We start from the raw sequence: 26,248 nt of genomic DNA on the forward strand, positions 1-26,248 counted from the left end.
GAAATTCAGATTTTTTTAACGTAATTTTAATTTGAGCGCTGCTAATTGCTGTGTACATGCGCACTGCGCTGGTTCACTGAGCGCACTGGGCATTAGCGTAGGCGCCCGCGGGAGGGAGGGAAGGAGGCTGGAGTGAGGTCTGCGCGGAGCGGAGGGGCCGGGATGCTCGGCGGCTCCGCTCCCGCCGCCGCGGCTCCGGATCCAGCCTGGCTGGACAGGCCAGGACAGTGCTGAGGAGCCGGGCCGGCCCCGAGCTGACCGTAGCGTTGGGCTGGAGCTCTGGAAGGTGCACCTGGTGGGGCTGTGCCGCGGGGCTGCCCCTCCCGAGCAGCGCACACGGAGGTCAGGGGAGGAGAACCGCAGCCCGGAGACAGGTTTGGCAGTTTTAATCTCTCAGTTGAGCGCTGCTGTGCCTTTGCTCCCAGCTGCTGTTTGCATGCTTTCTGTGCATCCCCCTTCCCGTTCTCTGATCGCCGAAATTAATGTGGGTACCTCGACTGGGGAGCTTGGAAAAGCTGCCTGTCCGCTCGGGATACCGTTTCGTAGTCCGAACGGGTGTCAGTCGGGTTTTGTTCTTGAAGACCTTTGGTGCTTGTTAATACAAGGTGCTGGAAAGGTGGTGGGACACTGAATTTAATGAGTGTTCTTATTCAAAAACACTGCCTTTAGTCACTGTTCACTTGGAGTAAGACACTTTCTAAACAAATGAACTATTTCAGCAAACTGGATTTTAGTTTTTACAAAATCCGTGTTAGAAACAGAAGGAGGAAAAAACAACTGTTGTAGATGGTAAGCAATGTGTCCTCCTAAGGAAGAAAAGACTTCCTTTACTTTCAGTATATTTTGGGAACTCTCACGTAGTTTAGAATTAGCAAGAATATTAATTTGCTTGTGATATAGTTTGATACAATCACTTCTCAAAAGTTAATTCAGCAATGAAGAATATGCACTTTTTTGCACTTTGAGTTTGTATAATATGTTGCCACAGAAAATTGTCTTTAGATTGACTAGAACCGATAACTTTTTTTTAAAAGTTTGTTCTGTGATAAAACTCAACAGCAGCTTGGCAGGTTCTATAGTAAGGTCATTCAAATATTTTTCTCATTGCTTACCTTTAAAGTTTAATGGATAGAAAGGAGAAAGTAATACAGATGTGCTTTATTCTTTTGCTTGCCATGGGATCTGAACTCATTTACATATTTCTTCTCCCAGCCGAGATTGATATGTGGGAAGTAGTAAAGCTGAGGATTTGAAAGTGTTACCTAATTTTGAATTGCTCGATTTAAGTGACAGGCTGGATTGTTTTGCTTCCTGGAGAGCCTGAGCACCTTTTGTCTCTCTTTGATTTTAGATGAAATTGCAAGTACTCAGAACTAGCAAAATTCAGCCTTTGGGTATCTCAGCGTGGCCCAAACATGGAAGCACTCAGAAATAATCCTGACATGTGGAGGATTTCCCAGTGGCTGTAGAAACAATCTTCGAAATCAGCTGTTGTACACTGAACGGGGGCGGAAGGGAACTCCTTTATTAAGTTAAACCACCTCTTGCTGGTTTACATTGTCTGACATCCCTTAATGGGCAGCAGCTTTCTAGCTACCACTAGGAAGTTGTCCAGTCTCTCTGACTTTGCAGATACAGTAGCAAACTCTCTAGGTTTGAAGTGGAAAGATGAGCTTGCGAAGGCATTTGCTTTCCCAGTGAAAATTCCCTTGGGATTGCTGTGTGAACAGCATAGAAATGCTGTTGGCCCCTCAGGAGGAAGCAGCCTTCATGAGCCATCAGTCAACTCATCCTTAGAATGACCAAGTCCTCATTAAGGTACTTTTCCTTAATCTCCTCTTACAGGCTTTCGAAAGGATAGGTTAGAAGTGATTACATTCCATCACCACAAACCTTTTGGAATGTAAATGGCAAAATAGGTACTCTAGGAGCAGTACAACAAATGGCTTTGTGCTAGAGCAGCAATGAGGAGCTCTGTGGATCTTCAGACTGTCTATGAACTCAATTAAAAGGTCCTGCAGAGACCTTACCTGTTTCCCTCCTTCCCATTCTCTTTTTTCTAACTGCTGTTGCTTCTGCTGCCGGTTTTGATAGCAGGGGAAATAGCTCTAGATTTCCCTCCTCATTGGCCCCTCCTGCAAGTGCTTCATTAAACGCTGGGGGACACCTTGGAAAGCTTGGCTTCCTCTGTTTGCAAAGCAAGAGGCTAAACCAGGACAACACAGCTGAAATGTGGTGCCAAAATGTTCACATGTACGCAAACCACAGAGGCAGCTCGTGACCTTTCAGGACATCCTCTGCCTTGCCCTGCCTTCCCAGGGTTTCTGTGTATAAGTAAGTGCACATTTCTATGCTAGAGATGGTAAAGGTTGTGTGAGTATTTGTGATGTTTTCTCATCTTGGTGGAAGTACAAATGGAAAGAGAGGTGCACACACTGGTATAATTTTCAATAAATGTTTGGGAGGCATACTCTGTTTTAAATACTTTAAAGTGAATGTTTTTTTGAGGGGAGTGGTGTTTTTTTGGAAATCACTGAGCATCTTTCCCCTGATAACTGAAACGTCTTTGCATTTTTTTAAAATATTCCCACTTCAGAGAACGGCTTCTCGTATCAACTATCATTACTGCTACGCAGGAGTTTTACAGTTCTCAATTTGCTCTATTTATTACATTTCAAATGTAATAATGAAGTTTATTATCCTTCAGAAAGGAAGAAATTGTTTACTGACCACTATTTGTAATTTCTTTTGCAAATGTGAACAAGAACATGCTTGATTTTAGCTAAGGTCTTGCTGCTGCTACTACTTTTACCTTTTACAAATAAAATAAATCCTGTCTAAAATCCAGTAGTGCCCATTGGAGCTTTCCTGTTGGGAAACTATTGCAGTGTCTTTCAAAAACATGAAAATATTATAAAGTCTTGCTCTAGTCTGAGTAGAGACACTGTAAAAATGGTACTGTGGGGTTTCTCCTGTGCATCTCAGTGATTACACTTGACATGTAGACTTAAAACAGAAAAAACAATAAGTGAAGTCTGTAGCTTTATTGATACAATGAACTGATTGGTCTTAAAGAGAATGTTAAACTACCCTTATGGCCACCCAGACCACTCCAGCAAGAAGCCCTTCAGTCACTCTGCATTTCTCACTTGAAGGAGGAGATACAGCCATCCATGCCTCCTGTCCTTCACGGCAGACTCAGGGACTCGCTTGCAGCAGACCAAAGCCCTGCCTGGGTTGGACACCACTTCCCGACATACCTAATGTGCTGTTTTACAAACTGCCTCTATGCTGTAACTCAGGAGTGTCTTGTACAAATACATTGACAGGATAACTAGACTTTCTGGCAGCTGAGGGTGTGGTGGGAAAAAAGGTATAGTGTTGACCAGGTTTACCATCCAAACCTGAAGGAGTGATGAGCCCCAGCCTGAGTAAGGCAGTCAGAACTGGTAGGATGAAGCACAGGAATATAACTATAGTAAAAGAAATGAAGGCACATCTCTGGAGGAGTAGGGTTGTAGCTATCAGCATCCTATCGTGCCTCTGTTGATCAATTTGTAGCTTGTAGGAGGAAAGGGGAAGCAGAAAGACCTTGTGCAATGAAACCTAAAGGACGGAGGAGAGGGAGGGCCTGCTTACTGCCCATCCACTCTGCCTTCCTCCTTGCTGACTGCTTCCAACACACCATTCATGAAAGATGTTAAAACTTATTCCATAGTTGGTCTTCCTCCACCCTGGTGTCTGCTTTCTCTGCAAGCTGAGATTCATTGTTGAAAGTCCTCAGTCTCCTACTTCCCCAGCATGGCTGCCCACAGACCTCCCTCCTGCTACCCTTGTCTTGAACAGCTAAGGCTGTGGAGGGATGCAGGAGATGCATCTCCCTATCCAGCATGGACCGCATGAGATTGCATCGGTAGCTTCTGTAGTCCAGCATCCTGTGCCATGCCAGCCAAGCATCTTTCTTTATGGTTCAAGATCAGGGACCAGCAATGTCCTGGAGTGTTTGTTTTTAGCTGAGGCAGTTAATAGTTTGCACACAGTCATACCTAAGGGTTCGCTACTTTATTTATCCAGTGCACTGCGAGGGGTAATGTGATCATCTTGAGTATTGGACACTTGTAGGGCACCTGTTCTTCAGATTCTGTGGGGAGGACAGATAGTAAGGAGAGGGAGAGACCAGCAGGACTCTCATGGCAACAAAAGATCATGTATTTGGGGAATGACCTGGGCTGCATGCTTTGACATGATACTTGTGGTAACCCATTGAGAAACACACAGACTTAGCAGTGCTGTCCATAGAGGAGCAGGCAATGTGATCACTCTCTCCATGGGGAACTGGAGCATATCTACATGTTGGGGTCTAGATGCTAAACCCCTGTTTGTATCCAAACCACAAACCAAGACAGCAAATACAGGGACTGGGCTGGGGGTACCAAATGGTTGGCTGTCAGTGTTTTCGCTGTATGTAGCCTCATGTTTCATTATTAAAAAGGTTTTGTTTTGTTTTGATTTTGACCCTGAAGGCAGGTGTTTTCAACCTTTTGACAATCCAGAATGTAGTTGCTCTGGATAACACATTGAAGACGCACATGCAGGGAGTCTGAGAGGCTTTTAGTGTTGCATTGGAGCCCATGCGGTTCTGCGTTACTTAGCAAACATTAGCAGCAGCAGTCAGATGAGAAGCCTGGTAGTAAATCTGTTGTGAGGGTCAAGAAGGAACAACCTCACCTTGCAGTCTGCTGAAATTCCAGTTTAACCACTGAGGTATGAAAGTTGTACAAGAATGGAAAAGCGGAAAGCGAGAGCAAGCTTAAACTCAGCTTTATTTTGGTGTTTAGAAGTTGCCCCAAAAAGGTGTAGAGTTTGTTAATTACTTTGGTAATTAGCACACAGATTTGTATGCTGCTTTCCCATTCACCCCCCACAGAAACAGATTTTAGAAACCATTTCCCTAGACATGGAAAACAGAAGTATTGTCAAGTGTCTTCTCTGAAAGTTCACTTGTCAAATCTAAGATAGTGTAGTTTCACCATGTTAAAGCTGAGGCAGGATAAAATGCTGCATGTTGCTTCCTACCTTGCTCAGCAGAGATATGGTAGCAAATTCACCTCCATGCATTGGCACAGTTACAGTGCTTTGTTTTCCCAGAGGGGCCAGGCCAGTTAGCTCTCCAGCAAGGCAGTGAGAGGGCTAACGTGCTTTCTTCTCCTGTTACTCAGTCTCATGACTGGCATTTTTTTTTTGTCTTAGTTTAACAGATATTTGTTGGCTTTCTTGGCATTATTCCCCAGTAGACTCTCAGGTAATCACATGGGGCCATGTGTTGCCAGTGAATTATTTTGCACTCTGCTTAGCAGCCTGGCTGGTGTATACCACCTGGAGCAACTGCTGGGTGAAAATCACACATGCATGCCTAGGAATTAAAAATCATAGGCAGTTTTCTAAGCATCTCTAGATAGGCTTTTGAGTGTGGGACAAGGGAGGCTGGAAACTTTCTATTATTTTCATTACTTTGGGAGATGGGTCATTTAGAGCACCACTAGGTTAGGGTACATTGTTCTGTCTTGGCAAATATTTTGTCGAAGGGTACGTACTATTTCTTTAAAAATATAGCCTGGGGGAGAGGAGGAAGAGTTCTTGGCAGAAACATTTATGTGAAGCAGTGTGATAGAGCAGCCAGGGAATATATTGCATGCCAATAAAGTCCCTTCTTCAGTGTGAAAAGTGCATGCTTTGTGAGTGACAGTGGGTCTTTGTTTACCTTTTGATATTTTAACTTGACCCATCCACCAGCATGCCTTTTCAGTCCTTTCCAAAGAGATGCCAAAGCTAAAGAGAATTTTTTTTTTTTGAGAGTAATCTGTGATGCAGCAAGGTTGGCTGTAAGGTTTGTTTGTTTTTCTCTCTCCCCCTGGTTCCTACTATTCTTACTCCCACATTCTATCCGACTCTTGTTTTCAAATGTATTCTTTAGCCTTCTCCTTCCCTACCTACTGCATCCTGTGTTCTGCTTTCTGACTTCCTTCTCTTTTCTTATAGCTTTTCTTTCTAGTTCCTCTTTGTTCTGGTCCCCAAGGAGCAAAGAGTGAAACATTAACAGTTGCTGGAGTACCGAGTTAGTATGGCTGTTATGAGTTTAGAGTTCAGGTGAGGGCTTTGGGAGACATCCTGTGTGTATGACATTGTGCCCCAGAGTCCTTTGCACTGCTTCATTGCTGGGGTAGCAGAGAGGAATGTTATAGCTGTGCTTCACCCGCTATGATCTACAGTCTGGCATTTAAGATAAAAATACTGATCAAAGTCTATCTTTGCTAAGATATGGATGTTCCATTTATTGCAAGTCAGTTAACAGGCATGAATTGCTCTACTATTATCACTTTGATATGTGTCTCATTTATAAAAAAGAAGCTGAAAAGCTTCAGACAACAGGGTAAACAAAGCAGGTGGATTTGAATTATCACGTCTTGATAGGGTATATGGGAGTTGTAGGTACTATGACAGTGGTTTGAAAAACACCATTTCACAGTAAATTCAGCGTGTGTACCTCTGTCTTTCTAAGTTGGAGTGCTGCTTTTACAATAAAGCTCTTGGATTGTTAGGGCATACATCCCTGTGTTATCTGTACCTCTGTCAGTTGAGGATCACCATCCTCAGAAATCTATGCTTACAACACAGAATCATAGAATCAACTGGGTTGGACAAGACCTCCGAGATCATCAAGTCCAACCCTTAACATGTTCAGGAACTTCCTCTGCTGATGTCAGTGTATCCTGAATATAAATCACAGGTATAAAATGCTTACATTACTAATAATATCTCCATGTTGCATGGGTAAGGCTGGAAAATGTAGGTCTCTATCATCCTTCTGAGGATACATCTAATTTGTGTATTGTGAGCTTTTATAGTGTCTGAAAATACACCTTTACAGACCATATAGAGAAGAGCATTTTCCAGATGAGGTTAGCTGTAGCCAAAGGTTTGATTAGTCTCATCCTTGTGGTTCACAAAATCTACTAAATGGAAATGTGTTTGGAAGAAGAAACTTTTATAACAGTCATTGTGCTGGCAAATTTCTTTCTGCTAATTTTGTATGCCTGTGATGCCCAGATAGTTATCAGTTGCGTGCTAATGTAATCTTCTGTCCTGCTGGTTTATTTATAAACCAGGATTGGTCCGTTTATGTGTGACTGCGTATGGCAATTAGTTTTCACTTTTTATCTTACTTTACACATTTTTCTATATGCAAGACATAAGGAGGAATCCACCTTGTAAAACAAGTTTGATATAAATGGATCGGTGAGTAAATAATACCTATTCTGTTGGAATACTATGTACTTTTGCCAACATCATTCTAACAGAGAAATAAATAGAAAGAAATTAAAACCGGATGTATTTTTTATCTATATATGTATAAAATTTCACTCTGTTTCAGATTTCTAGATGATTTTATACAATTTTCGTTTAACTTTTGTAATTTAAAATATTGGGTTTGGGAATGTAACTGCAGTAGGTAGTTATTCTGTTATTTCTTGCAAGACTACTTGAAATAAAAAAAGAAGCTAAAACAAAGGTGATTTTTAAAATGGGGAAATACACTCACACATACATATATTAGTTTAACGCATGTCTTCTAACTTGTTTCAGGTTGAAGAAACTTCTTGAGCAGGAGAAGGTCTATCAAGCCCGGAAGGAGAAGGAACATACAAAGAGAATCAATAAACTAAGAGAAGAACTAGTCAAGCTCAAATCATTTGCACTCATGCTGGTGGATGAAAGACAAATGCATATTGAACAACTTGGTCAACAAAGCCAGAAAATACAGGACTTAACCCAAAAACTAAAAGAAGAAGAAGAAAAGCTTAAAATTATTAGTGCAAAAACTAAAGAAGATGGACAAAAACTGATGAAGTTAGAGGCAGAACTTGAACACAAAACTTCATCATTTACTCAAGAACATGAGGAGATGACTGCTAAACTGGGTAATCAAGAGTCACATAATAGACAGCTAAGGCTTAAGCTAGTGGGGTTGACTCGCAGAATAGAGGAGCTGGAAGAAACTAACAAAAATCTTCAAAAAGCTGAGGAGGAACTTCAGGAGCTAAGAGATAAAATAGCAAAAGGGGAATGTGGGAACTCTAGCTTAATGGCAGAAGTGGAAAACCTCCGCAAGCGTGTGCTTGAAATGGAGGGCAAAGATGAAGAGATCACAAAAACCGAATCCCAGTGCAAAGAACTGAAAAATAAACTGCAAGAGGAGGAGCACCATAGCAAAGAGTTGAAACTTGAAGTGGAAAAACTGCAGAAAAGAATGTCAGAACTAGAGAAGCTGGAAGAGGCTTTCAGTAAAAGTAAGTCTGAATGCACTCAGCTACACTTAAACTTGGAGAAAGAAAAGAATTTGACTAAAGATTTGATAAATGAGTTGGAAGTGGTGAAGACTCGAGTAAAGGACCTTGAGACATCAGAAAGCAAGTTGGAAAAGGCTGAAATAAGCTTAAAAGATGACCTTACAAAGCTGAAGTCGTTTACTGTAATGTTGGTTGATGAACGAAAAAATATGATGGAAAAAATAAAACAAGAGGAAAAAAAGGTTGAGGGTCTAAACAAGAATTTTAAAGTTGAACAAGGGAAAGTTATGGATGTAACAGAGAAATTGATAGAAGAAAGTAAGAAATTTTTGAAACTGAAATCCGAAATGGAGGAAAAAGTGTCTAGTTTGACAAAGGAAAGAGATGAGTTAATTGGCAAACTGAGAAGCGAGGAAGAAAAATCCTCTCAACTAAGCTGTAGAGTTGACTTGTTAAAGAAAAGAATTGATGGTGTGGAGGAAGTAGAAAGAGAAATTACAAGAGGTCGAACCAGGAAAGGACCAGAGCATGGTTGTCATGAGGACAACAAGATTAAGGAACTCACCGTTGAAATTGAAAGACTGAAAAAACGCCTTAAACAATTGGAAGTGGTTGAAGGAGATTTGATGAAGACAGAAGATGAATATGATCAGCTAGAGCAGAAATTTAGGACTGAGCAGGATAAAGCTAACTTTCTTTCTCAACAGTTGGAGGAAATGAAACTCCAGATTGCCAAAACCAAAGCAATAGAAAAAGGTGAAGTGGTGAGCCAGGAGGCAGAACTGAGGCACAGGTTTCGTCTGGAAGAGGCCAAAAGCAGAGATTTGAAAGCAGAAGTTCAAGCTCTTAAGGAAAAAATCCATGAGCTGATGAACAAAGAAGACCAGCTTTCTCAGCTCCAAGTTGATTATTCAGTTCTGCAGCAAAGGTTTATGGAAGAAGAAAACAAAAACAAGAGTATGGGGCAGGAAGTTCTGAACCTAACAAGAGAGCTGGAGCTTTCCAAGCGTTATAGCCGTGCTCTGAGACCCAGCATAAATGGACGAAGAATGGTCGATGTCCCTGTGACATCCACTGGTGTGCAGACAGATGCCGTAAGCAATGAAGCAGCAGAAGAAGAAACTCCAGCAGTGTTTATAAGAAAATCCTTCCAGGAGGAGAATCATATCATGAGCAATCTGCGACAGGTAGGTCTGAAAAAACCCATGGAGCGTTCTTCAGTGCTCGAGAGATATCCTCCAGCAGCAAATGAGCTTGCTATGAGGAAATCTTGGATACCGTGGATGAAAAAGAGGGAAACTGGGGCTCAGGCAACTGATAAAGGAGCCCGGACCCACAGTAGTCCAGCACATCCTGGAGAGGTTGTCCTTTCACCAAAACAGGGTCAACCTCTTCATATTCGGGTGACACCAGACCATGAGAACAGCACAGCAACTTTGGAGATAACCAGTCCAACTGCAGAGGAATTTTTTTCAAGTACCACTGTCATTCCTACTTTGGGAAATCAGAAGCCACGAATAACCATCATTCCCTCTCCAAACGTTATGCCACAAAAAGGAAAAGGCGGTGAAAGTCCAATGGGCCCAGATCGTTCTATGTCTCCAGTCACTATAACAACGTTCTCCAGGGAAAAGTCCCCAGAGGGAGGGAGAGCACCCTTTGCCGACAGACCTGCATCGCCAATTCAGATTATGACAGTATCAACATCTGCAGCACCAGCAGAAATCTCTGTCTCTCCACAGTCACAAGATATGACCATGGGAAGAGCTGTCTTCAAAGTAACACCAGAAAAGCAAACCGTCCCAACTCCAATCCGCAAGTACAATGCCAATGCCAACATTATTACAACAGAAGACAACAAAATCCACATCCACTTAGGTTCCCAGTTTAAACGTTCTCCCAGTGCTGTACCTGATGGTGCAAGTCCTGTGATAACAGTGAGACCAGTGAACATAGCAGCAGAGAAAGAAGTTGTGACTGGTACCGTCCTTCGATCACCTCGAAACAACCTGTCCTCGCGACCTGCAGCGAGCAAGGTGACAAGTACCATCACTATAACACCTGTTACAACGTCTTCCACCCGAGGAACACAATCAGTGGTAAGCAGCCTAGTCTCATGATGTAGTCTTCATGGTAAGGAGAAGGGCAACTCTGGTTTGGGTTTGAGACACCAGAAGGAAAATGGGTGAGGTGAGGAGAAACTCTTGACTTCCCTACATTTGTTTCAGATACGAGCTTAATTATAAAAGCAGAATTTGCCTGATTCATATATTTTTGTACCACTATTGGATGCTGATATACTTTTGGTATTATCTCCTAAAGCAGTAATTTTCAGAGGAAGTCCCTTCAAAGTTACTTTCAAGTTATTTTCATAATGGCAATCCAGTAAAATTGCAAGTGAGAGACAGACGGACAAAGAATGATGGAGATGACAGAGTCGGAAATTGTATTTTTATTTTCTGTGAGTGCAATTCCTGACTTTTGAAAATACTCCTCATGTTTTTTAGCTTGGCTGGCGAGTCTTTAGACTGATCATGCAGGCTGGTGTTTCTTTAGTATAATCCCATTATAGTTATAATTCAGTTAATGTCTGCTCTAATACTGAACTCCAAAGGAATAAGTAAGCAGACATATTATCATTGCTTACAGCTCCAAGCCTCCTTCAGCCAGCGAACAGTAAAGCTCTTTTTGTTCCTCTGAACTTCTGCAAGTGCTGTATTACAATAGTGCTTCCTTTAACGTATTTTTTTCTGCTTTCTCTCTGGGCTTCTGTGGTTATACCCCAGCTTGCTTTTCCTACTTCAATCAGTTTCTCACCTCTGTCTTTAACCACAGTGGACAGTATTTATTGATAATCCTTCCCCCAGTTTATTATTGTGTTGCTTTAGTTGGAAATACCCTGGGAAAGAAGAATTTAACCGAAATAGAAAACCATCAGTACTGTATTAGTCCAAAAACTTACTGTTACTTAGCTAGACAGAGTCTGCAACAGATGCTTAGGGGAAGATTATTTTGAGTAGGTAAACACACAGTAATGTTTCCCTCAGCGTCTGTTCCCAGTTTTTGGCAATAGGTGGTTATTTCTTTCTGAACCAGGGCCTGTACCAACATCTTTGTCTTTAATACACCGTGGCTGAGTATTCTTCTATTTATTCTTTAAATTACTTTCTGAACTCTTTTATACTGCTGTTTCCACAACATCAGGGGGCAGTGAATTCAGTTGTGGGCTTTGGAAAAAATGCTCTTTTGTTCAATACCTTTTATGCAATACCTTCATTGTTTACAGCCTCTTTCTTGTATCTTGAAAAATACTGAATAGTCATCCCCTGTTCATTTGTCCATGCAGCTCAGGAGTCTGCAGACCCCTACAACACGCCTCTTCAGCCATCTCTTTCCAAGCTGAAATATCGAAGTGTATTTAAGATACACTTCCACACCTTTGCAGAGAGGCTGCCATTCCCATTTAAGCCTTCTGACATTAAGAAAACTTGCATTCATCATACAGATTTGTTTGGGGTTGCACATGTGCTGTCTCTCTCCCCACATATATAATGTATTGTTGTACATTTACTGTACAGCGCTTTCCTACATATTAGAGGCAACTGTTCATTTTTTAAAAAGTCTTGAATTAATTAATTTACAAACTCCTTTGTCTCTCAGAAGCTTGGAAAACTTGTTTTAAAACTTTTCTTTTTAACTAGATGTCTGTCTCTACTGTGATGATGCACTGAACCATGGCAGACAAAACTTTTTTGTTTTGTTTTTTTTCTGGCTAAAAACTGGCTTCTTTCTTCATCCTTTCTGATTTGGAATGTAAGGAAAATAGTTCAACCATAGGATTTACTTTATCTTATGCTTCCCTCTGCTTTTTAATGTCCCTAGTTAGATGAGCAGGCAACTTTGAACAAGCCCAAATGTGCCTTTTCCTCCCCAGCCTCCTGCAAAAAAAAAACAAAAAAGAAAACAAGTTGCATATTCTCTATTTGTTTTGCAAATGACAACAGAAAAAACAAGTATCTGATCATTTACCCAGTAACCCTAGCAGAAACCAACATTGATACAATTTTGAGGGTTTAAGTTAATAAAATCAAACAAGACAAATTGATACACAGCTGCTTTCTTTAGCTCACTGGGTTTAAGTTTTGTCTTAATGTTCCTCATACAAGATGCTTTGTACAATGTGCTAATGCAGTGCCAAGCTACAAAGGGGAAGTCTGAAATTCCTAGCTCTCATCTGTTCCTATAACAGATTTGCAGTTACTGTATTCCTGTTTGAAAACATTTAGTTTTCCCCATTTGAATTTATAGAGTTATCTTCAGTGTGCACACACAGTACTTTTAAATGTTCAGCCTGAACTGTGGTGTCTCTCTGCATATGTGAGTCCAAAACCAGAGTCTGTAATTTCATTGTGGACCCTCATGATTTTTGAATCCCATGAATCCCATGGATTAAGAGGGGTTCTGGTTGCATTGATTTACACTGACATACTCTATAGCCTACCTAGAGATTTATATTTTATTATATAAAATGAGACCCTGTCCAAAAAGACACAGGCATCTGAAGGAGGACATGAGAAATTTTTGAGCATTTAATCAAGAAGAATCAAAAAAGGCACCCCTCAGTGACAATATCTCCACTGGTACCTGGACTCACTGGACTCAAATGTTTTGGAAGTGCTTCATGTTGTGCCTGCTGGACAAGCCCAGGGCTGGCCAGCTGAGCAGCAGGTCTCATCACAACAGTCCCACAGGGGTCTCCATGGTAGGAGCTGATGTGATGGAGCCTATTTGATCAGTTGGATTGAGTTCTGCGTTTAACAGAACCATCACCACTTTGATGAAAAAAAAAGAAAAGGAACCAAACCCTAAAATGATAATTGCCTTTTCTATGGCAGCCTATGGATTTAGACAGTTCCCACAGAAGTAGAAAACGGGGGTTGGTTCTCCTTAGCTTGATTAGAGTCAAACCCACTCCTAGGGAGATACTTGAACTACCCTAGCAGACCTAGGAGATTATTTTTTTATTACAGGTGGACCACAGAGTATATGGAGACCAAAATGAGCCTGAAACTGTAGCCTGGTTGTTAGTCTTGCCTTAGCACATTGGCCCGAATTCCTGTTCCCAGGACAGTTCATACAGTTTACAGTAAAAATCCCACAGAATAAAAACAAATATTCTTTGTGGACAAAACCCCAAACAAACTGTGGTGCCTATATCCTGTTTTTTGATTCAAGCCTTATATTTGGTTGTAGGATTGCTGGTGAATTTGGATCTTCTTTGGCTACCAGGATAGGTGTCCGTCTTATAATCGCATAATCCCTGTGCTCCCCACCTCCTACAAACCTGACATCAGTGCCAGCTGTTTATGCTTTTAGGCTCCACAGTGACTTCAGTGCCATGCAAATCTGCAGGAAGCAGAAGGAATCTTGGCTGCAGCAGAGCCAGCGTAGTGGCACAGCACCAACCATGCAGAGCATCCTGTGACCAGAGCAGGAAGGCACAGCTGAGAGGCTGTTGGGTGCCAGAGCGAACTAGACACACATTTATGCAGCTATAAGGCTACTTTCACTTGGGAAGCATTTAGTTTGAGGTCGGCATCTAAATGTAGCTCTTTGTAGGTGACCCAGATATGCTCTAAGCATCTGCTAGAGCTGCTGGAGATCCAGGGATCAGCTCATTTGCCCGTGCAGAGGTGTGTGGTGGTGGCTGTGTGTCCTGTGGCAGCTGAGACACATACATGAGGCTGGGAGGCATAGCACAGACCTGTGCCTTTCTGCTATGGCAGCTGATGGGACACCTCAGATGGCACAGGATGCCTCAGTGTGGGCACCTGAGTCAGCCTGTTGTCATCAGTCCCCTTGTCATCACTGAGGCCTGTGTGCTGGCTCCGCGGAGACTGGAGCGTGATTTCAGCTGGGACATGGCTAGCTTGAGTGTGAGGTGAATTGCCCACTGGGGTCCACTGCCTGTATTGGCTACTCCAGTCCCACTCTTTCAGGATGCAATTGCCTAAACATACTTTTTTAGTGTCATTTTAAGTGCCTACGTAACTTCCAGCTGCTTTATTAGAGATTGCATGTCTCCTTGGGTCCTTATCTGGCAGCTCTAGGTTGAGTAGCCCAGGGCATCTCAAATTACACTAGGTGACTGTTAGTCACTGAACTGAACCATTTCTGCCCAGGGCAAGCTGGGCCCTGATCAGATCAGGAACAAAAGCTGAAAATCACCTTTGTTCTTAAAATATTCCAGAAGTCAATGTGTGCATGAAAGCACTGGTGTGTGTCAGTAAAATGCACCAAGCAAGATCTGTTACAAACTACTAAAACATGCTAAATGTTTTGTACATTCAGATTGCTTTTCTTCCTTTAATGGGACTGTTCAGCCTTACTGCAACTTCACAGGTTAATAAAACCAGCCAGTGTCCTCGGTGAGGGCTGATGATTGACTAAACCAGCTCAGCAGTTGTGTGTGTTCATCCCACACTCAGTAATGTCTTTAGTAACCTCACTCGAGTCCCCATGGTGTTCCAACACCACATAATGCCTCACTAGATCAGAGCCAGCCCACATCACCCAGCGTCCCATGGGGTCTCATCTCGTGTGCTCCATGCCAGCTGTGTAAGAGTTCCTTTCTGTTTGGACCCACATTCCTGGATCAAGCAAAAGGCAGCAGCCTACAGACAAACAGGGCTGGAAGGAATGGCCTAGAGTTTGTTTCTTGGAAGGAATGATGAAGAGACAGACAGCCGTGTGGGTTTTCTGTCAGACAGGACAGACACAGGGGAGAGTGTCCTCTGCTTGCCTGCCCCGTCACGCACCAGAGGGGACTGCCAGCTGGAGAGACACCTTTGTGCCATTTCACTTGGCAAACACAAAATACTTTAGCAGCTGCGTGTGAAGCAGGCATTAGCTTCCATAGGATGAACATGTTAGTATGCTGTAAGGAAGGCAACTAAGAAATTTAAACCAAGTTAGAGTTCTTTTCAAAGTGCTTTTGAGTGATTTAGGCTTGAAATGAGTAACTTGAAAGCGACCAAATCCTCAGTTAATAATTTACATGTGAATAAAGCTGAAGAAATGCCTGAGATTCCAGCTACTCCATTTGATTGCCTCATGTTTACACACTGTGGAACTCTTTCAGGGAGCACAAGATGTTTGTCATTTGGGTTCCCTGGGATGTTGACATATTTTCCAAGGCTGATGGAATGCATTTGCATGTTTTGCCCTACACAATTGTATGGGCCTAACTTGTTTTGACATCTACATGTGAGTTCCATATTAGCCTTTACACTGCTATTGTAAATGTTGCTCTTAGTTATTGAAAATGGCTTCCTTCCTGTCAAGCAGACTGCATTCAAGTTTTCCAGTTGTGATTTTTTTTGAGTGTACACATGGGGTTTTGAACTGTCCTTAGAAGATTAAGGAATGGTTTTCCTTTGCATACTCAGGATGCAGACCGAAAGCTCTGATGCTACTGACTGAAAAATGTTGGAGAGAGAAAAGTGCTCCTTTGTTGAGCATTTTTACGAGCATTTTTTAGTAAATATGCAAATACATGTTGCAGCTGACATGATCCCTTAATCGAATCTATTTCAGTAGTTTAGTTTTATTTTACTTAAGTGTCATAGGTTACAGGGTTTAGTAATTTAGCAGATGGGCCTAGCTAGAATTCCAGGATCTTATGAGAATTGTTCTCTTTCATTAGATCAAAGTCTTCATCCATTATCTGAACAGAAAACAGTCACATATGAAAGTCAGCCGAGACACTGAAGTTGTCACCATGAACATTTGTGTCTGTATTGCACACTGCAGGAGATAAAGCCCATTTTCCTTTCAGAATTGTCATGTTTAGAAGTATTCTCTTTAGGTCATGGTTCATAGGGAGTAGCTTCCAGTTTTGACCTTGCAGAGTACGTGCATCATTATCTCGCCAACAGAGACAGAAAATGCAATTGGCCCTTTTGAATCTTTTTATCCTATCCAAGTACTCCTTGTGCGTTTACAGGGTGGGATTCAGTTGCCTAAGCATATGAACTGATTGCAATTTCAAAGCTATGGGATAGCTCTGGCCTGGCCTCTGTCTCAGACTCCAGAAGGGCACATGAGCCATGTTGGGTCTGCCAGCCCCAGACCAACCACTTAGGCCATTTTTATATATTTTTTTTTTAATTCTGAAGTACTCACACTTGAGGATAAGTCTCCTTGGTAGGCTGTTGGCCAGGGCAGCAGATTGGCAGAAACAGTAAAATGACCATGTCCACACTGCCATGAAGTATCCCTGGAAATCTGGGTTGGCTGCTTCGCCTTCACGAGAGTTCATCAAGTTGTGAGTAGGACTAGAGGGGGAGAGCCTTTTCCTACATAGTTCCTACCACAGTCACAGGAAAAGGAAATCCCAGTCTTTGCTCTGTCTCTTTCTCTCAACCCCCCTGCTCTTCCAGTGCAGAAATAAGTGGGCCCAGCCATGACCCCAGCATACTTTGTGAAGTAAAATTCAATTTTATCTATAATGCTGAGCTATCATGCCCCAGCTCTGAAAATATGGCAGTTACCCTGGGTTCAGTGTTAGCCTCACATGGCTATACTGTTTTGAGGACCCTTGTTAGTCTCTGTACACAATGCTGATATTTTACCTGTCTGACAACTAAGCCAGTGTTCTGGTATCCTCTAAGGTCAGCCTGCACTGTGTTGTGCTGTGGAATGGGAGTTTTGCAACGATTCCCATCCTGATCCCATCTTGATCCAAAACACTGGACCTCAGATTTGGGAAACTCATTTGATCTCGACTGTACCTTCAGCCATATTCTAGCCAGATTCCAAATGTGAACATTACTTGATTTGGAATAGTGTTGTTTAAGAGATAAATGAAGAACCAATGAAAAGTGTAAGGTAAGAATATATGAGAAGAAAAAGTCCTCCATGCATGGCATTTTTCTCTGTCTCTCTCTTTTGCAGACAGGCCAGGATGGGTCATCCTCGAGACCTACACCCACCCGCATTCCTGTGTCAAAAGGTATGAAAGCAGGAAAGCCAGTAGTGGCAGCCCCGGGAGCAGGAAATATGACAAAATTCGAGCCTCGTGCCGAGACTCAGTCTATGAAAATAGAACTGAAGAAATCTTCAGCCAGCAGCTCTGCCTCCCTGGGTGGGGGTCAGGGCTGATGGCAGTGGCTCAGGGGGTACGTTCTGCAGGTTTTACTGCTCCCATGGAAGTCAGCCCCCCCGTCTGTGTAGTTGCTCACGTTTGCCTGTACTAATGAAGTCCCGCAGCTGTCACTTACAAAAAACTAATAAGTGTGTGCACTGACTACTTAAGTAACAATATCCTTTTGTTTTCTTCAACTCAAGTTTAAAAAAGGGAAAAAAAGCCATCATAAAGGCAGTTCTTGTACGCCGGGAAGATTTTCAGTCTAGGAAATGAGAATGGTGCAGCTAAACTAGGTTATTAATCTAGTTCAGGAATTCTTAATGATGGACTTGGTCATTTGAAGGAAGTTCAGTCACTTTTACTGGTTGTCTTTCACCTTAGCAGATCACTTTCCACCTTTGCTACTGCATGGGACACTTTCCTTCCTGCCTGTGATCACATTATTGAAATGCCACTTGGCCTAGGGGGAAGCAATGCCAGGAGACAGTGCACTTGAGGTCCTGTTTTACTGAAAGCTAGTACCTCAGCTATGGGAGGGAGGGGAAGAGAGAAAAGATGGGCACTGTGTGACCCGCCTTCTCTTGAGGAGCCTCCCATCCGAGTCAGTTTTTCTCAGTGGTGAGGTGCTTTCTCAAGATAGTTACAGAATTCAGGGGCATAGGGATGTAGCACAATGTTTGGCAGCAGCAGTGTTAAGCACCAATTTAATTCTTCCAGAGGGGATTAACATTTGTAGACAGTACGCAAAACCAGGTCCCTGACTTACACACACTGGGTACTGCCAGCTCAGTGCTCAGATGAAGCTACGTGAGCCAAAAAGTGTTTAGTCTTTAGCAAAGCTGAAGAAACACTGATCTGGCTAAAATCAATATGTCCATTTATGGCTGCTCCAAAGATCACTAACACTATGAAGCAAGTCACTCTGTTGACTTGACTAGGTTTTCAGTTGTTGTTTTCTTTGTTGGGATCTTATATTTAAACCTTAGTTGTCAAGCATCTGTATGTCTTAGAGGGGAAGTCAATACAGACTGCTGGTGGCAGGAATTGCTATCTAAAGGCACAGCTCAGGCACAGACAGTGAAAGAGAGAGGGTTTGATAAGGAAGTTAGTCTCATTTTTCAGTTCTGTATAATATGTTGTCATAAATACAGACTGCCTCACAATACCATGGTGATTAATTGTTTTTCCTTCCCTCTTTGTAATTTCCTCATTTATATGCTTGCATTTTTTAAGCATGTTTTAAGGAATTGTTCCAGCATGGAAATAGTGTGGATGCCCATGATTGTTATGATTTTTTATTTAATAACAGTAAAGTTATTAAAGGACATTTCCATTAAGCGATCACTTTCCACAGAAGAAAGTCTCAGCCAAAAGAAATGGAGCCAAGCAGACCAATAAGTGATGGGTTTAAAGTTTGTATAATGCTTCAACCATCTCAGCAAGCTGCGAAGGACCCAGTGGTTGAAACAGCTTTCAGAAAGCAAGGCGGGAAGACCACCCATAAATAATAAATACAATATACAGAAAGGAAAATGCACCAGTGGGTGAAATATGAAATGGCTTTCTGTCTAGGAGAAGAGATTTGATGGAAGAATCTGTCACAGAAGGTCAACAAAATTATATTCATCCAAGCAGTGTTTAGTTTTCAGTCTGTGCTTTGCACTGCTCTCCAGTTTAAGATCCAGATATAGCAATTAGCTGACCATAAAGCTGGTATTTTATTATTCGCATGAAGGGTATTTTTTAATTTGCCACATCAAAAAAGAAGTAGGTTTTGGGTTTTTTACATATGTAGCACCTACAGTACCTGTTAATTCCAAGGTTCTGGTTCCTATGACATCCAAAAATCAGATTAATATTTGTAGCATTTTTCCTAACACCCTATTCAGTATTTGAGATAAAACTTGGAAACTGGAATTATCAAGCAGTATGAGTTACTGTTTCAGAAATACATCAGATGCTCTCAATTCTTATCACTTGAAAGCCTCAGTATGTCAATAAATTGTTGCTGAGATCTTACTGTTCTTGTTGTAACACGGATTTTTTAACAGATGTTTGAAGAAAACACATTTTTAAGAGCTTTTTGCTGGATATTCACTCTAAATACTGGCACTGAAACAAGTCTTAAGGTCAAAACAGTCATTTAAATAATATTGTGAACATGAGCCCCGAGCTAATGTGGCTTGATACAGTGATGAACTACAGCTGCCTTTTAAGCCTTCCTTATGTCAAAGAAACTTAGTTCCTTAGTTAACTGTCACTGCACTCAAGGCAATGTTCTGTGCGTGCCTGTGGTTGAAAAATTTGTTTTTGTTTGAGGTCTAAGAAACTAATTCACCTGAAGAAACAAGACAGCCGCACAGTACCTGAAGTCCAGGGCACACAAACTGGTTCAACTAGAGCCAGAACTGCAGGCACAATCTGGGGATTGCTCCTGTGGCGTCAGTAGGATTTGATGAGACAGATTTGAGAAATTCCAGACAGGTCAGACTGAGGATCCTGTTATTTTTCCCAGGGGGAGCACAACAAAAAGGAACTTTCGCTCCACAGCAGAAACCTAAAGGGTTGGAATCAGGCAGCTGGTTTAACTGTTAGCTAAAAATAGATATTTAGTTATAAATTTTAACATCTGTTTTAATTGAACTTATCCTTGTTTCTTAAAGGTAGAAGAAGGTTAAGATGAAGAAAAAAGAAAGCCTATAGTTCAGAAGTCTTAAAATTTGAAGTGTAACTCTCTGTATTATATTGGAATTTCCTCTAAGTCTGTAGGCAATTATGTTTAGTGACTACAGTAAGATTCTCCATTCAATAGGTCAGGTCCAGAAGGCAGTTTAAACAACCAAGTCTAAAGACTGTCTAAGCCCCAGAGGCATCCTGAAGATCTTCCAGATATTCTTCCACTGCCTTTGTCTAGTCAGTGTTTCTGTTGTGAGTTAACTCTAGCACTGCAGCCTCTGAACCTCACCAAGATCCGTAATCCAGGTATTCCTGTATTTCTTCTAAGAGCTTCTATGTCAAGCCACAATTTCATGGTCACTTGAAGTCAGGATGTAATCCCACACTGTAGTGAAAAGCTGTAGTCCTGTCTTTGTCATCTCCAGCCAAGAAAGTGCTCACTTAGTCACTCAACATGTGGTTGTCCCTTGAGCTGGCACAAGTGTTTGAACCTAACTGGGCAACTGATCTGAATTAAAAGGAATCTGGCAAAACAAAGAAAGGCTAGCTTCAATATACCTTAGTTCCAGGCTCTCAGGCCAGAACAAGAAGGAAGGCACAGGAAACCAGGGGCTGTTTTAAAGTGACTGGAATCATGAATGCTTCCTAGTAGATAAATACCGCAGAAATGCAGGGGTAGTGCTGCTTATTTCAAAAAGTTTTTAATTGAAACCTTTTTTCAAATGTAGGAGGCAGATCCTCCTTCCCAGCAATACCTGAGGAGACTCAAACTCACATCAGCTGCAGGCAGGTTCACCAATGGCACTGACTGAGGGGGGAAGAAGGTGGCATTCTTATTCCCTCCTTTGAAGGCTGTGCTGTTCTGCATGAAGTGCTTCAGTATTCACTGAGCAGAAAAAAGTGAGTGGTTGAGTGGTCAGGATATTGAACTAGGAGGAGGGAGCCCCCCTGTTTTCATGTCCCTGTTCCAAAGGCTGCCTTTGAGCCCAGCCTTTTGTGGAAAAAAAAGCTTATAAGATGAAGTGTCTGTGTTCGTCCATCGTTCCATCTGTCCTTCCCTGATGAATAACACTGAACAGATCAACCAATTTCAACCAAACCTAACAAAGCAATAGGGGTCTTCAGAATAAGAAGTTTTTCTAGTTTAATGAAAAGGGTGGCAGAGAAGAGGAGCAAGATCTTAGCAGTGCCCCACTGCGTGGAAGAGTAGAGCATGAGCTCACCTTCATACAGCATCAAAGAATGAACACAAGAGAGTGATGTCAGAAGTACCACAAGGACAAGCTTTGTTCAAACCTCAGATTTGACAAGGCAACAAAGAATCCAACTCTGATACACCAATCCTTAGGAAAATACTAGGGCCTTTATTTACAGGGCTTTTTTGTATTCTGCATTAGTGGATTATAATGCAGAAAACAAGCTTTCCTAAGTGATCATCTGGAATCACTCATCCTCCTATTTTCTCTCTCTTACCTTTTTCTCTGTCATTTTGTTTGGTTTTTATTTTTTTAATGAAGTGGAACAATTTCAATAGCAAAACACACTCAGAGTCATAATGATAGTTAAAATGGTTCGTCAGGAAACTAAGGTGGCATTTTTAGTCGTTTTCAACATCAGCTGGAGAGATATCCTGTTTTGGCTGATGGCAGGGCCATATAAGCAGTTGTGATAAGCCAAGCAATGGGAACATAGGACAACAGTAAGGTGGAGAGGGGGAAGAGCAGGGAAAATGCCAACTCCTTCATGAGCAGCACACATGGACCGAGAAGGTGCACCCTCAGGTCTCCAGGTGATCTCTCTGATTTTAAATTTAGTTCCTAATAAGTTTTCTACTGTGTTTCCTACACTGGATCCCATCACCAGAATTACTGCTACATGTGAGTATTGCTAATGTTGTCATTAGCAGATCAACACATTTGAGTAAGTGTGACTAAAAATGAAGGAGCACAGAGCTTCAACCCTCATGCCTGTGGGATTTCTCTGAAGATTGGTAAACATGCTAAGTTAATGGTAGAGGAAAAACAGATTTTCATTTATTTTGTGCACCATTTTTCCTTTTGACACCCATTAGTGTGAATTTTGAAAAATCAAACAACACTTTGTGGTTCTTCTGATTATGTCCACGGAATATGCATGTTACTGTATTTAAACCGCAAACCACTTACGGCTAATAGTAATTAGCATCATGTGAGTAATCTCTAAAGCCACATTAATATATTGATTCATGCCAACTGGATGCCAAGTCATAGGTCACTGCCTGAAATACACTACTCATGTTCAAAAACATGCTCAATATTTACGTGAATATTCAGTAATTCTGATCAGATGTGGAAGAGCATGTCTTTAAAGAGAGTAAGCTACTGTCCTGCTGGGTTTCAGGTACTTGGCATAAACCGCAACAGTCAGGACAATTTTAAGACCAATTATATGTTCCCATCACACATCAGTGGCCAATTTCACTGAGTTGCTTTGAAATACGTAGTTTGCTGGCAGGAGTTTCTGTGAGCTCATCTTTCAAACTTGTTTTCATTTAGGGGAATGGCTTTTTCCCCTAACATCAGTGTGAGTTATCCTTATTCCCATAATTTTGCCTGAGCTCCCTCAGGCAAATTTATGTGCAACATTTCTCATTACAGATGTTAACTTCACTTTGAATCTTACTCGCTACATGCTGCTCTTAACCTGGCTTTTTTTTGAAAATGCCACCAGGGTTAACTACTGTGAGGTTCAGAACTATCAGCTCTGGGAGTCAGGTGTGAAACACTCAGGTGTGAATTGTTCTCCAAACAAAAAAACTCTCATTGGGATTTTAAAAATAGAATTACTGATGTATGTACTCTTCTGTTGCTTGGGCGTGTGCTGTCTGTTGCACATAGATTTTTGTATTATCTGGTGTTACTTGTTTGTATATATTGTAAGAAGAAATTAAACTTTGTATGTTAAAATGTCAGTTTATGTGCTTCATTATATGAACTGGTATCCTGATGTGTTTCCTGGAGAAGTTCTGATTTACATCAGTGGGACTGAAAGCAGAATTAGCTGTTTCACGTTAACTGTCATGAAAATCAATTGTTTAAGTTAATTCATAGCTCCTGGAACTATTCACATCTATAATGCTAAAAAAATTTATGTAATCATATCGTTCTGATATAATCATATTCCTACAGAGGCTAGTCCAAAAGAACTCTTACAAAATGTGCCCTACTCTAATTTTAGCTTAATAGCTGCTCAGACACCTCTTTTAATAACTACAGTATGTGTGTGTGTATAATATATATGTTTATATATATGTAAGCATTTCAAATACAAACAACTGATAGACAATTATTTGATTTTTTTAAAATTGTTTCTCTTACTCTTATGCAAAATTGCTATATTGGGCCTGTAGGAGGAAGACTGATTGAGAAACCTGCTGTAGTTTTGCTGTTCATTCAGTGACTAAGCCTTAACAAGGAGTGTGATATTTTTCTGCTACCCATTTAGTTTTTAGAATTTTGTGTCTAAACTCCATATTAATATATAATGTGCATAGTGAATATTAAGAAAATAATTGTTTCATATAGAGTTCACATGACTCCCACTGAAATTAGGGGAGAGTTTGCCTGAGGTTACAGTCTGATATTATATAAATTCAGATTTTAACATAATATTTCACAAGAGCTTCAAGCTAGAACAGCAGTGGTTGTAAGGTAAATTCATACAGTAGTCTGTGATTCTTTCACATTCACTGCTTAAATGTGGTAGAACCGGTATACATATCTAAGATGTTGAAAATCATTTGTTAATGATAAATTGTAGGAAAATAAATCCTTTCACTCTGGGAAATTCTATTATTTCATTTGCCTTAACGTATTTTCTTTGATGTTGCCTAAGCACTGCTTTTCTGATTCAGGAATCACCATCAGCACTGTGATCTGCCATCTAGTGGCAAAGTTCTGGCACTAAGAGTACATGGAAAATATTTTCATTTTTCTTTCTTCTTATAATGTAACTTAAACATCTTGCAAATATTAGTTAGGAAGCAAACTAAAGCAGAAGTCAATAAAAATGTCAAAGGCAATAATGATTTGATTAGTGTCATTTCTTGGGTCGTGTAAATCTTGAAAAATCTTAAGACTGTTAAAAAGGGAAGAAATCTTCAGAAAAATAATTTCCTGCATAAAACACAATTTTTCAGAGAAAAATGTCATTGATAGCTAAATTCTTATATTAAAAAATTGTAAGAGCCATGTATATAGAATAGAAGAACAGACCAGGTCATTAGTACTTCAGCAGAGCTAGGGATTAATCAGGATCAGGGACCTCCTATATTATATATATAATATATATATTATATATATAATATAAGTTAAATCCAGCCTTTCAAAGAAAAGGCCAACACTTAGTTTTGCATACTGTGGCTGAAATTTATCCCCATTAAAGTCAGTAGCAAATTCAAGAAGACTTGCTGAATAAATCCAGCATAGGTTTGTAAGCCAAGTTTAAAAAAAAAAAGTGAGAAATGGCCCCATACATCTTCCTCATCTCCATTTCAGAATTGCCATCAGATTTATAATGGATTTGCTTAGACAGGGTACAAGACATCCAACTCCAAGTCTTCCTTGTGGAACTGGAACTTTAGTGTCCCTGTGGTTTAATCTGTTCAACTTATTTCTCTTTTCCCTATGGATGACCAAATGATAGTCTTGACATTGAAGTGGAAGCCAGGGGGCTCTGGGCCCTAAAAAGGAACTAATTTAGTTTCCCTCTGTAGCATTAACCAAGACAGTTTTATCAAGCAGTGATGTGAGGGTAAGTCTGTGAGACGTTTCTAGAAAAATGCCTAGCACTGCCACTGTAATTGTTCTTCTTTAAAGTAACTTGCAATGAATGCATTTGCAGTTTCATAAACCCAAATGTTTTGCTCTCTTCTCTTTTAGAGAGTGTCATCATTCACCAGTTACGCATGAACTCTAGATGAGTTACGGCCCCGCTAGAGCTCCCTGTGTGCACTACCCTCCGCGCCCGTGGGACGGATCACTGTAAAGCTCCCTGCCATCAACACCAGGGTCACTTGTGCTACTGACTATTCGTGGAAGTATTAGTGCTTCCATTAGAGTTTATATATTTTTTTCTCTTGGTAGGGCTTTAAAAATGAAGGGCCTTGCTGGCATTTTGAAAGTACCTAGTCAGAGAGAGAGAAGCAGTCTTTCTGCCAGCAGAATTTCACTTTTATTTGCAAAGCCTAAGGCATGTGCTTGATTTTGTTTGATATTTGCCATATAATTTATTTTTATAATACACTTTGTAAAGTAACTGTCCCAAAGTTGCAATTCCTGTTGCTCATGGCGCATTTATTTGTAGAATACACTGTTAAATTTGCAATTTGATATTTTTGTAATAGAGAGTATGTAAAGAAAAATGTAACTACAGCAATGTTTTGAGTTTAAATGGAAAAGTATTCAGCACTGCTGTATGGAATTTGTACTATTGCAGAATATTTCTTGCACTGTGTGATGGTTTGGCATAAAATTAGGTATTAAAGTCCAATGCCTTGAAATACAACCAGATTTGCTCATTTTAAACAGTGTAAGCCAGTTTTTAAAGCTGTGATTTTTTTTAATGTAAAGTATGTTTTTACTTCTGCCTGTACCAAAAAAAGGTTGATTTTCATTACACTGTAACTAATAAATTTTCACAACTATGCAAATATAATCAAGTGTTTGCATTTTAAATCCAGTTGCTTAAGGCTGGCAGTGCTCATCTGTGTATTTGTTTATGGGGACAGAATTATGGGTTTGGAAGTTCCTTTTTCTGACTTGTGTCTCATATGGTGTCACAGTGATGTACAGAGTAAAACTGATTCATGGAATCCTAGGATGGTTTGGGTTGGAAGGACCTTAAAGATCATTTAGTTCCTAACTCCCTGCTGTGGGCAGGGACACCTTCCACTAGACTGGGTTGCTCAGAGCCCCATCCACCCTGGCCTTGAACACTTCGAGGGTTGGGGCATCCACAACTTCTCTGGGCAACCTGTTCCAGTGCCTCACCACCCTCACACTAAAGAATTTCCTCCTAATACCTAATCTAAACTGTC

The 26,248-nt window shown here is 41.0% G+C and overlaps 1 protein-coding gene across 7 annotated transcripts in view; it reads left to right on the forward strand.

The window, feature by feature from the left end:
• Positions 1-25,866, forward strand: part of FILIP1 (filamin A interacting protein 1) — a 103,700-nt gene extending 77,834 nt beyond the window's left edge. For 3 of the 7 annotated variants that reach the window (XM_032681259.1, XM_032681261.1, XM_032681264.1), the window contains 3 exons: positions 7,645-10,447; positions 17,304-17,527; positions 25,092-25,866. In XM_032681259.1, the coding sequence (XP_032537150.1) occupies positions 7,645-10,447; positions 17,304-17,510 (3,010 nt within the window). In that variant the 3' untranslated portion in view covers positions 17,511-17,527; positions 25,092-25,866. Of the gene's footprint in view, positions 1-136; positions 375-7,642; positions 10,448-17,303; positions 17,528-18,850 lie in introns of those variants that run through there. The other 4 variants (XM_032681263.1, XM_032681265.1, XM_032681260.1 and 1 more) reach the window with 4 other exon arrangements.
• The last annotated feature ends 382 nt before the right edge of the window (positions 25,867-26,248 follow it).

The sequence above is a fragment of the Chiroxiphia lanceolata genome, chromosome 3 (genome assembly GCF_009829145.1).
Source record: "Chiroxiphia lanceolata isolate bChiLan1 chromosome 3, bChiLan1.pri, whole genome shotgun sequence".
In the NCBI taxonomy this organism is placed as follows: Eukaryota; Metazoa; Chordata; class Aves; order Passeriformes; family Pipridae; genus Chiroxiphia; species Chiroxiphia lanceolata.